The 13,166-nt window shown below is 41.2% G+C and overlaps 1 protein-coding gene across 2 annotated transcripts in view; it reads left to right on the top strand.

Moving 5' to 3' along the window:
- The window catches only part of NFATC3 (nuclear factor of activated T cells 3), a 116,266-nt gene that overhangs the window by 91,826 nt on the left and 11,274 nt on the right, over nucleotides 1-13,166 (top strand). Inside the window, exon 10 of one of the 2 annotated variants that reach the window (XM_080645669.1) lies at nucleotides 6,884-7,013. The exons of the other annotated variant lie outside the window; for it this stretch is intronic. Coding sequence (XP_080501795.1) covers nucleotides 6,884-7,013 — 130 coding nt within the window. The remainder of the gene's footprint in view (nucleotides 1-6,883; nucleotides 7,014-13,166) is intronic. 2 annotated transcript variants of the gene reach the window in all.

Genomic DNA, 13,166 nt, shown 5'->3' with positions numbered 1-13,166 from the left:
TGCCTGGCCAGCCTGGGTGAGGGGCTGATGGCTGTTTGCAGGCTGGCCACACCCCCTTCAGGGTGGGGGTCCCCACTGGGGTGCCTGACCAGCCTGGGTGAGGGGCTGAGGGCTGTTTTCAGGCTGGCCACGCTCCCCGGTGTCCCAGGCTCCCAGCCCCTCCTTTTTTTTTTTTTCCAGCCTCTCCTTGAGTGGAGGCCAGGGCTGGCTGGAAGCCTGGGTCACCACCGGCAACCCAGGCCCCCAGCCACTCCTTGAGCGGTGGCCAGGGTGGGCGGGAAGCTTGGCTTCCTCCATTGCTGGGGGCAACCCAAGCCTCCTGCTCACTCCAGCTCCATGGCCGCCGCCATCTTTGTTGGGTTAATTTGCATACTCGCTCCTGTTTGGCTGGTGGGTGTAGTGGAGGGATGGTCAATTTGCATGTTTCTCTTTTATTAGTGTAGATAGCTCTTATCTGTTTGAAGCTATCTTACTTTTACATTTCTAAAGCTGACCGTTAGCCTGTCTATCTGGACAGGAGAAAACGTGAAACTCCTAATTCTGGTGGAAGACGGGAAAGGGTTGAGAGTGATTTTTACAGGCATTCTAGCTTTACATCTACAAGAATGAGGAACAAATTAAGTCCCTTATAATCATTTTGTGTATTTAAGAGATCTGTAGGTGATTATTATGTAGAATGGGAGTTTTTAAATTTTATCTTATTGGGGATTTTAAAATATATTTTTTATTGATTTTTTACAGAGAGGAAGGGAGAGGGACAGAGAGTTAGAAACATTGATGAGAGAGAAACATCTATCAGCTGCCTCCTGCACACCCCCCACTGGGGATGTGCCCACAACCAAGGTACATGCCCTTGACCAGAATCGAACTTGGGACCCTTCAGTTTATAGGCCAACGTTCTATCCACTGAGCCAAACTGGCTAGGGCCTTATTGGGGATTTTAAAACATGCATTCATATGTTAAAAATACTAAAGGTACAACAAAATATATATAGTAAAAAGTCTCTCTCCTAGGTACCCAGTTGTCCTCTGTATGGGCAGTTGGAGTTACCAGTTTAGTGACTTTCACTCCAGAGCTGTTTTATGAATTTATAGCAATTGTTTATTTTTCCATATGTTTACTAGCATACTATGTATATACATACTATTATGTATTTAGCTTTCTCTATATATTGAATCTTGGAAATATTTTTGTACTGTAACATGAAAGAACTTCCTTGAAAGATTTAACAAGAATAGCCATCCTAAATGGGTGTGAGTGGTATATCATTGTGGTTTTGATTTGCATCGTCCTAATGACTATATTGGCACCTTTACATGAGTTTATTGGTCATTAAGTATATCTTCTCTGAAGAAATGTCTAGTCAGATCTTTTGCCCATTTTTTTAAAAAAATATATTTTATTGATTTTTTACAGAGAGGAAGAGAGAGGGATAGAGAGTTAGAAACATTGATGGGAGAGAAACATCAATCAGCTGCCTCCTGCACACCTCCTACTGGGGATGTGCCCGCAACCAAGGTACATGCCCTTGACCGGAATCGAACCCGGGACCCTTCAGTCCGCAGGCCGATGCTCTATCCACTGAGCCAAACCAGTTAGAGCCTTTTGCCCATTTTATTTTTTATTTTTATTTTTATTTTTTAAATATATTTTATTGGTATTTCACAGAGAGGAAGGGAGAGGGATAGAGAGCTAGAAACATCGATGAGAGAGAAACATCGATCAGCTGCCTCCTGCACACCTCCCACTGAGGATGTGCCCGCAACCAAGGTACATGCCCTTGACCGGAATTGAACCCGGGACCTTTCAGTCCGCAGGCCAACGCTCTATCCACTGAGCCAAACCAGTTTCGGCCTTTTGCCCATTTTATGATTGAGTTGTATTTGTTATTTATTTATTTTACTCCAAGGATATTTTTCCATTGATTTTTTTTTTAATTTCTTTATTGATTAAGGTATTACATATGTGTCCTTATCCCCCCATTGATTTTTATTTATTTATTTTAAATATATTTTATTGATTTCTTTTTTTACAGAGAGGAAGGGAGAGGGATAGAGAATTAGAAACATCGATGAGAGAGAAACCGACCAGCTGCCTCCTGCACACCTCCTACTGGGGATGTGCCCATAACCAAGGTACATGCCCTTGACCGGAATCGAACCTGGGACCCTTCAGTCCGCAGGCCAACGCTCTATCCACTGAGCCAAACCGGTTAGCGCCCCCCATTGATTTTTAGAGAGTGAAAAAAGAGGGAAAGACAGAGAGAAATATCGATGAGAGAAACACATCGATTCATTGCCTCCTGCTCATGCCCCGATCAGGGCCTGGGCTGGGGAGGAGCCTGCACCTGAGATACATGCCCTGGACTGGAATCCAACCTGGGACCCTTCGGTCTGCAGGCCGATGCTCTATCCACTGAGCCAAATCAGCTTGGGCTAGCAATGTGTCATTTTCAGTGTACAAATTTTTTACCTCTTGATTAATTCATTTTATTATTTCCGATGCTATTGTAAATGGAATTGATTTTTAAATTTCTTTTTTGGATTGTTCATTGAATGACTATAGAATACAACTGAATTTTGTGTGTTGATTTTTAACTTATAATTGCTGACTTAATTTATTAGTGCTAACATTTTTTGTATGTGGATTCTTTGGAGCTTTCTATGTATAAGATCATGTCATTTGTCAATAGAGGTCATTTTCATTTGGATGCCTTTTATTTCTTTAACCTAATTGCTCTGGCTAGGACTTCTAATACTATGTTGAATAGAAGTGGCAAAAGTGAATATCTTTGTCATGTTTTTTATCTTAAGGCAAAAGGTTTCAGTCTTTCACAATTGAGTATGTTGTATGAGGGTTTTTCATATATGGCTTTTATCATTTTGAGGAAATTCCCTTCTGTTCCTAATTTATGGGGTGATTTTTTTTCGTTAAAGGACTTTGAATTTTGTCAGGTGCTTCTGTATCAATTGAGATGAACATGTGTTGTTGTTTTTTACCTTCCATCATAGTAATTTATAATTTTTTAAAGATGTTTTTAATTAATTTTTTTTTTTAAGAAAGAGGAAGGGAGAGAGAGAAAAACATTGATGAGAGAGAAACATAGGAATCAAACTGGCAATCTTTTGGTGCACAGGAAGATGCCCAACCAGCTGAGCCACACTGGCCAGGGCAGTAATTGATTTTCATTTGATGAACCATACTTGCATTTTGGGAATAAATCTCATTTGGTAATGATGTATAATTATTTTAATATGTGGCAGGATTCAGTTTGCTACTATTTTGTTGAGGATTTTTGCCTCTATATTCATAGGGGATAGTCTGTAGATTTTTTTTCTTGAAATGTGTTTGTCTGGCTTTGATATCAGGGCATTGCTGGCTTTAGAATGAGTTAGGAAGTATTCCTTCCTCTTTAATCTTTTGGGAGAGTTTAAGATGGATTAGTGTTAATTCTTCTTTAGATGTTTGGTCAAAGTTTTTGTGATAGGAAAAAATGAATTAAGATAGTTTTTAGAGCTGTCAGTAGTGGTTCAAGAAACTAGAAAGATGTCTCGAGGACTGCAAGTTTCCATAAGCACAATCTGAAATGACTATTGCTTTAGCCCAGTGGTCGGCAAACTCATTAGTCAACAGAACCAAATATCAACAGTACAACGATTGAAATTTCTTTTGAGAGCCGAAAACTGACTTCTGCGCATGGGCCACGAAGTTTCAATCGCAATCGCACTGTACGTGCGCGCCCGCACGTGGTATTTTGTGGAAGAGCCACACTCAAGGGGCCAAAGAGCTGCATGTGGCTCGCGAGCCGCGGTTTGCCGACCACTGCTTTAGCCAGCTCACAAAAGCCCTCAGTATCTGTTGGCCTCTTAGCTTTCTTCCTGGGCTTCTTTCTTTTAACTTATGTGCCATTTTTCTTGGAATCACACGTTCTATAACAGCTTCAGTTGTGGAGATTTGGCACCGTCAGAAAGGAGACTTGATAATAAAAATCCTTTGTACATATTGGAATCTTTAAATCACTCCTGAAGACTAGGTGAGTGAACTCAAATTCAGTATTAAAAAAGCTTAAGGCAGAAAAATTTTGCCTAAGCACCACAGATTTCTGTTTTTTTGTGGGTTTTTTACCCCTTTAGTGAGGCTGCATTTTGCACAGATTGGCTCCTCCTCTGTTTTCCCTTCTTTATCTGCTTAAGATAAGAGTATTAATTACTGTTTTCATCTTCTCTTCCAAGATGAAAAAAGCATTCTAGAATTCATAGTTAGGTCCTTTTGTTTGAAGTTGTACTACAGAGGCCAAAACTATTTCCTTATAGGCCAAAGGAGGAGGCTTTGCCTCATTTTACTTTGGATTATAACTGGGCATTTATTGTGTCAGCCACTATCTAGATCAGTGGTTCTCAACCTTTTTAATGCCGCCACCCTTTAATACAGTTCCTCATGTTGTGGTGACCCCCAACCATAAAATTATTTTCGTTGCTACTTCATAACTGTAATTTTGCTACTGTTATGAATCGTAATGTAAATATCTGTGTTTTCCAATGGTCTTAGGCTCTACAGCAGCGGTTCTCAACCTGTGGGTCGTGACCCACAGGTTGAGAACCCCTAGGTTGAGAACCGCTAGCAGGGTCGCCTAAGACTATCGGAAAACACAGATATTTACATTACGATTCATAGCAGTAGCAAAATTACAGTTATGAAGTAGCAACGAAAATAATTTTATGGTTGGGGGTCACCACAACATGAGGAACTGTATTAAAGAGTCGCAGCATTAAAAAGGTTGAGAACCACTGATCTAGACAAAACTGACCAATAGTGACTCTTCTTGTGTATAATGATTTTTAAACATTTATCTCAGCTTCCCATGATAAGAAGTTTTATAGCATGACACAGTATATAAACAAATAACATAAAAGACTCAAACAATTCTTTTTTTAAAAAATATATTTTTATTGATTTCAAAGAGAAAGGGAGAGGGAGAGAGAGAGAGAAACATCAATGATGAGAGAGAATCATTGATCGGCTGCCTCCTGCACACCCCCTGCTGGGGATCGAGCCTGAAACCCAGGCATGTGCCCTTGACTGGAATCAAACCTGGGACCATTCAGTCCGCAGGCCGACACTCTATCCACTGAGCCAAATCAGCTAGGGTTCAAAAACCAATTCTTAATCTTTATTTTTACAAAATGCAGACTGCTATCTTCTATTTTGTTCTCTTTTTAAAATACTGATTTTAGTTTGCTGAGTGGATTTCATAACCTGCTAATGGATGTGAACTTTGGTTTAAAAAACATTCCTCTGTGACCACCCCCCCCCCCCACTTTTCCTGTACATATAGTTTTTCTGAGCTCCTACCCTTAGACATTTTTTTTTTTTAAATCCTCACCCAAGGATATTTTTCCATTGAATTTTAGAGAGTGGAAGGGAGGGAGGGACGGAAGGGGAGAAAGAGAAACATGGATGTGACAGAGACATCTCGATTGGTTGCCTCCGCCTGCTCCCCAACCAAGGCCGGAGATGGAACCTGCAATCCAGGTACATGCCCTTAACCAGAATTGAACCCTTGACCCTTGGGTACACAGGCCAACATTCTAACCACTGTGCAACACCGGCCAGGGCTACCCTTAGACATTTTTAAAAATACGTTTTTATTGATTTTTAGATAGAGAGGGATAGAAAGAAACATCAATGAAATGAGAGAGAAACATCAGTCGGCTGCCTCCTGCACATCTTCCACTGAGGATCAAGTCTGCAACCTGGGCATGTGCCCTGACCATGAATCAAACTGGTGACCTTCTTGTTCCTGGGTCCACGTTCAAACACTGAGCCACACTAACCAGGCCACCTTTAGACATTTTTTTAAAAAAATATATTTTATTGATTTTTCACAGAGAGGAAGGGAGAGGGATAGAGAGCTAGAAACATCGATGAGAGAGAAACATCGATCAGCTGCCTCCTGCACGCCCCCTACTGGGGATGTGCCCGCAACCAAGGTACATGCCCTTGACCGGAATCGAACCCGGGACCCTTCAGTCCGCAGGCCGACGCTCTATCCACTGAGCCAAACCGGTTTCGGCACCTTTAGACATTTTGATTCTGTGGTTTGAAGTAGAACCCAGGAATTTAGATTTTTATTAAGTGCCCAGATAATTCTGATGTAGCCATAGGTGAGTATTTGGAAACTACAAATAGAGCTAATCTAATAAAAACTAGTTTATTTAAAAATCTATCTCTTAAATCACTGAAAACCATCATTATAACTTTTCAAATTGTTGCACTTTTATTTTTTTTATTTTTATTTATTGATTTGAGAGAAAGAGAAACATCGAATTGTTGTTCCACTCATTTATGCATTCATTGGTTGATTCTTATATGTGCCCTGACCTGGAATCGAATCTGCAACCTTAGCATATCAGGATGATGCTCTAACAAACTGAGCTATTGGCCAGGGCTTGCACTTTAAAAAAAAAAATTTTTTTTTTTTATTGATTTCAGAGAGGAGGAAGGGAACGGGAGAGATAGAAACATCAATGATGAGACAGAATCATCAATCGACTGCCTCCTTCATGCCCCCTATGGGAGATCGAGTCCACAACCCGGGCATGTACCTTGACCGGAATCGAATCCGGGACCCTTTAGTCCACAGGCCGACGCTCTATCCACTGAGCCAAACCAGCTAGGGCTACACTTTTAATTTTAGAAAATAAATCAGTTATTACCTCCTAAAAATTTCTGGACTCCAATATTCATATTATTTTGTAAAATGTGGGGAGTCATTTTGTGCAGTAATTGACAGATAAAGGACAATTAAATTCCTTTTGCTTGTAGAAAAAAGCAGCCTGGGCATGTAATAGATTAAGTTACCCTCTGGTTTGTTCCATTCAGTAGTGATATTGTCTTCTTTGACACAGACCAGTTTATATCTGACTTGGAACACCATTCATCAGGTTCAGCAGAGAAATGGCCTAACCACAATGAGCTCTCATGTCCAGTTCCTTTCTGGAGAATCTAGAGGGTGAGTGTTGTTTGAAATGTGTCATTGTTTTTGTGCCCAAGTCTGGTATTTGCATGCTGTGGCTGGATTTGCATGTGTTACAAAGGAGGGGGTATACGTGGGCACCTTCTTGATAGGCCCACTCATTATCTTTGGCACTATAAGACTCTTCTATTTTAATCTAACCATACTCTAGCTCTCACACTTATGCTTGTAATTTTAGTCTGGATTTAAATAAAAGGCAAGTGTTTAATTGGATCTATTAAACCAAAGCAGAAAGAGGCCCATCTACATGACTTCTATGGCTTGGTTACTGAGTAAATTGGATTGCTAATCAGGTGTGTGAGCCTACTCATTTCTGGTCAAGTATTCTCTTTTGATGGGAGGCAGTATGGAATGGAAATAAAGCAGGAAATTATATATATCAGAGGCAGCCTGGATCACCTGCCCTATTGGCCATGTTTCACTCCTGGTAGTTCATTTTGGAAGGATTTCACAGAAATGGAATCAGTGTTTGTGAGGCAGGGGCCTAGGCAATTTAGATTTGGAAAGGGGCTTAGAAATCATGTTCACTACCCCAAATCTTTATATTTAGGATACTAAACAAGGCACCACAACCTTCGCTTCTCCTAGAAGCAGGGCATACTGTAGTCTCACACCATTCTTGTCTCTAATTATGAAAGGAATAAAAGTGGCAACTAAATTCCTGCATATCTGTAAAACCAGAAGAGTTATAACCAGAAGTATTTAATTTAATTTCCTCATATTATGGTTCAGAAAATCAGTTGAAGAAAGATTAATTGCCCTAGTTACATCACAGCTGAACCAAGATTAAAACTTATTTTTTCCAGTGTTTACCCCATTGCTCTTCCTGTGTGTGAAACAATGATTTGGTAAGTGTTTATGTGGGGTAAAGAGATTAATGAGTGACTAAGGCATGAACAGGAGTTAAGAACATAGAAATAGCAGGCAGTATAGATAACTCCTTTAAGATATTAAGCAATGAAAGGAAAAAATTAGATATGGAGGGTAGTGTAGAGTCTAGGGTTTTTGTTTGCTTACTTGTTTGAACTAGGCTTACCCATATTTAAGCAATGATGAGAAGGATCCAGGAGGGGAGGTGGGTAGATTGATTAAAGAAATGGAAGAGTAAAAAAAATTGATGGAGAAAGGTGTTGAAAGAAACATATGGGATCCATAGCACAGGTGGTAAAATGAGTCATGTGGATTTAGGACTTATGGCTCTGGAACGCAGGTTTGGCCCCTAGAGGTAATAAATGTGGGAGTCAACAGTATATAGAAATGGACAAGACTATACAGAGAAAATATACGAAGTGAAAAAAGAGAGAAATAACAGAATCTTCTGTTAATCCTAAAATTCTAATCTCATATCTTAACCCAAATTGAAAAGTTTTAGAGGTATTTTCGTATTTCAGTTTTTGTTGATACAAAAGGGTACATGCTGATACTTGAATATACTTTCAGGTACCTGTGTACTGTTTACTCACCTGGAGATTTAACCTTTTCTAGAGGAAAGATCTGTAAGACACTGAGTATAGCAACACACACATAAGTTTCTTAAAAAGAAAGGACCCTTAATAACAGGACTAACCACCCCCTCAGTCAGTTATAGTGGGAGAAAGTGTCATAATTTTCCTTTACTCGTATTAAAGCTAATATTAAAAGTAAAGGATATCTTCTATCATTGTGCATAATCAATCTGTTCTGTGGTTAGAGGCTGACTAGAGTTCAGGATAAAATTTAAAATAACTGTTAAAAAGCTGGCATGATAGAATTCAAACTGGTTATTTTGGTTCTGCTTAAAATACATAAATATTCTTTCTGTGTTACCTTTTTGGTGGTGAGTTTTATTTTCGTCAATTATATAACCTAGGGCCTGGCCAGTGTGGCTCAGTGGTTGAGCGTTGACCTATGAACCAGGAGGTCACGGTTAGATTCCTCTTTTGAGCTCAATCTCCAGTAGGGGGCATGCAGGAGGTAAACTGATCAATGAAATCATTGATGTTTCTGTCCCCATATCCCTCTTCCTTCCTCTCTGAAATCAGTAAATGTGTGTGTGTGTGTGTGTGTGTGTGTGTGTGTATATTTTAAATATATTTTATTGATTTTTTTACAGAGAGGAAAGGGGAGGGATAGAGAGTTAGAAACATCGATGAGAGAGAAATATCGATCAGCTGCCTCCTGCACACCTCCTACTGGGGATGTGCCCGAAACCAACATGCCCTTGACTGGAATTGAACCTGGGACCCTTCAGTCCACTGGCCAACACTCTATCCACTGAGCCAAACTGGATAGGACTATTTTTTTTTAACCTGGCTTAAAAAATAATAATATAGGCTAGGCCCTGGCTGGTGTGGCTCAGTTGGTTGGAGCACTGTCTTGTACACCAAAAGGTGGCCAGTTCAATCCCTGGTTGGGGCACATTCAGGAGGCAACTGATTGATGTTTCTCTCTCTCTCTCTCTCTCTCCCTTCCTCTCCCTCCTCCCTCCTTCTTTCTCTCTCTAAAATCAATGCAAAAACATATCCTAGGGTAAACATCCTATCTAATAAAAGAGTAATATGCAAATTGACCATCATTCCAACACAGAAGATGGCTGCCCCCATGTGGTCAAAGATGGCTGTCCCCATGTGGACACAAGATGGCCAGCAGGGGAGGGCAGTTGGGAGGGACTAGGCCTGCAAGGGAGGGCAGTTGGGGGCAATCAAGCCTGCAGGGGAGGGCAGTTAGGGGTGACCGGTCCTGCAGGGAAGGGCAGTTGAGGGGGACCCAGGCCTGCAGGGGAGAGCAGTTGGGAGGGACCAGGCCTGCAGGGAGGGCAGTTAGGGGTGACCAGGCCTGCAGGGGAGGGCAGTTAGGGGCAAACAGGCTGGCAGGGGAGCAGTTAGGCATCAATCAGGCTGGCAGGGGAGTGGTTAGGGGTGATCAGGCTGGCAGGCAGAAGTAGTTAGGGGCAATCAGGAAGGCAGGCAGGCGAGCAGTTGGGAGCCAGCAGTCCTGGATTATAAGAGGGATACCTGACTGCCCATTTAAACAGGCAGTCGGACATCCCTCGAGGGGTCCCAGATTGGAGAGGGTGCAAACTGAGCTGAGGGACACCCTCCCCATGCACAAATTTCATGCACTGGGCCTCTAGTTAAATAATAATAACATAAGCTAGGTTACTATAATGGAATTCCCAAAATGCAGTGACTGAACCACTGTTGGAGGTTTCTTTCACACCTCATGGTAATTAAGAGATCAGGATTCCTTTCATTTCTTAGGTATTGTCGGAGTAGAGTCATCACTTTGAGTTTTAGCTCAAAGTAAGGGGTGGGGAAGGAGAGGCTATCAAGCAAGTGATGAGGAAGATGCACACATCACTTTCACTTACATTTCATTGGAGAAAACAAATCGCATGGCCATACTTAGCTGTAAAGGGAAAGCTGGGGAAGGAGTCTGTAGCTGAGTGGCCATGCAACTAGGTAAACTCAGTTACCAGAGAAGAATGAACTAGGACAATTAACAGTTACCTTCTAAATTTTGAGGAACTTTTTCTGTCTTTAGCTTGTGAAGGCAAATTCATCAGATTTTCATAAATGGAAATTAATTCTTCAGCTCATGCCATAAATATTAAGTATTTCATGTATTTAGATGGTGTTCTTTTGTTTTTGTTTGTTCTATATATTTAAAAAAAATTTTATTATTGATTTCAGAGAGACAGGGAGAAGAAGAGATAGAAAAACATCAATGATGAGAGAGAATCATTGTTTGGCTGCCTCCTGCACACCCCCTACTGGGGACTGAGCCCGCAACCCAGGCATGTGCCCTTGACCGGTATCGAACCCAGGACCCTTCAGTCTGCAGGCCGACGCTCTATCCACTGAGCCAAACCAGCTAGGGCTGTTTTATATTTTTTAATTGATTTCAGAGAGGAAGGGAGAGAGAGAAAGAGAGAGAAACATCAATGATGAGAGAGAATCACTAATTGGCTGCCTCCTGCATGCCCCCTACTGGGGCAAACTGGGCATGTGCCTTTGATTGGAATCAAACTTGGGACCCTTGAGTCTGCAAACCAATGCTCTGTCCACTGAGCCATACTGGCTAGGGCTAGATGGTATTTTTATAACTTATCAAATAATCTAAAAGTAAATCTTAGCAAAACTGTGCTATAGAGTAGTAAACCAAAAGTAATACTAGATTTCTCACCCATTTAAAATTATTTCTATCCCTTTACTTCCAAATTTCTTATTTCTCCAAGTGAAATTCAAAAAATTATCGCACCACCATATAGCCTTCATTTTATAAAATATAATGTCTCCATAAAATTGTTTACCAGAGAATGAATATACCTTTAATCTTACGGTGTAGGGAAGGGAAGAAAAGATAAATTTGCCAAACTTTGAATGTTCATTGCAGCCTCAAGATGAAATATATAAAATGAAGTCTAATTATATTGAAAAATCCTTTTAAAAAATGCTCAAGAGCCCTGGCCGGTTTGGCTCGGTGGATAGAGCATCGGCCTGCGGACTCAAGGGTCCCAGGTTCGATTCTGGTCAGGGGCATGTGCCTTGGTTGTGGGCACATCCCCAGTGGGGAGTGTGCAAGAGGCAGCTGATTGATGTTTCTCTCTCATCGATGTTTCTACCTCTCTATACCTCTTCTTTCCTCTCTGTAAAAAAATCAATAAAATATATTTTTTTAAAAATGCTCAAGATGCTCAGTTGTTAGCCATAAAAGCCTTTGGACTTTTCTGCCTGGGTTTCCCTGCTCCTCTCCACCTGGTGGGGAGACTTCATACCATTTCACACTTGTCAGCTCTAACTCTAAATCCTTCAGCATTGGAAATAGCTTTAAAGAGGCCTGATGTTACTGAAATACCTCATTCTTGTATGTAGAAATAGCTTTCAGTGGACTGCTTATTTGAACATTTCTTGGATTAAAAAAAAAGGTGTTTTTTCCTACAGCACATATTGTTGATGGCTCTACTTCTGTTGTGGTGGCACAAACAATCCAGGTGTTGGGGTAGTAGGAGTTGAGGATGGTGGTTACCACAAGTGGGCCAAATGCTATGACCTACATAACCTCTTAGTATGGTTGTTGAGGGTTGTTGACTCTTGTTCTAGGCTTTTAATTCACTTTACTCTTTAAAGCAGGAAATGATAAAATTGTAGAGTAGGGGCATAAATAACTATGTTCTTACTAGAGGCCTGGTGCACAAAATTCATGTACTGGGCGGGGGGGATCCCTCAGCCCGGCCTGCACCCTCTCGCAGTCCAGGAGCCCTCGAGGGATGTCGGACTGACGGCTTAGGGGAGCAGGCCTAAGCCGGCAGTCAGACATCCTTAGTGCTGCCGCAGAGGAGGGAGACTCCCGCCACTGCCACTGGGCTCACCAACCGTGAGCCTGGCTTCTGGCTAAGCAGCGCTCCCCCTGTGGGAGTGCACTGACCACCAGGGGGCAGTTCCTGTGTTGAGTGTCTGCTCCCTGGTGGTCAGTGTGTGTCATAGTGACTGGTCATTCCACCATTAGGTTGATTTGCATATTAGCCTTTTATTATATAGGAGCTTAAATTGGTAAAAAAATAAATAAATAAGCAAATAAAGCCACCTCCCATACTTTGTAGACTAGAGTTTAAGTAAATCAATAAATTCATACACAAATACATTCAAAAGGAAGTGAAAACTGAAATTGCAAGCATTCGTATTTTTAAGAAATAACTTACATATTGAATTTATCAAGACTCCTAATGATTTACAGTATGAATTACATCATAGATTTGTTTACTGGTAATAATTTGGACTTGCTTAAGTTGATATTCAAATTTTGGTCAGTCACATTAGAAAGATATCTCAGGCCCTAACCAGTTTGGCTCAGTGACTACAGCGTTGGCCCATGGACTGAAGGGTTCCTGGTTCGATTCTGGTCAAAGGCACGTACCTTGATTGCAGGTTCAATTGCTGGCCTTGGTCGGGGAGCATGTGTGGAGGCAGCTGATACATGTGTCTCTCTCACATCTATGTTTCTCTCTTTCTGTCTCTCCCTCTCCCTTCCACTTTCTCTAAAAATCAATAGAAAAATATCCTCTAATGAGGATTAACAAAAAAAAGAAGAAAGATATCTTAGGAAGCTTGAGATGGTAACCTGAGCACAACCTAGAGCTCCCAGCCTAAA

The sequence above is a fragment of the Plecotus auritus genome, assembly GCF_963455305.1.
Source record: "Plecotus auritus genome assembly, chromosome: 10".
Taxonomy (NCBI): domain Eukaryota; kingdom Metazoa; phylum Chordata; class Mammalia; order Chiroptera; family Vespertilionidae; genus Plecotus; species Plecotus auritus.
Note: the sequence above shows the minus strand (reverse complement) of the source record. Positions and strands in the feature narration are given on the sequence as shown.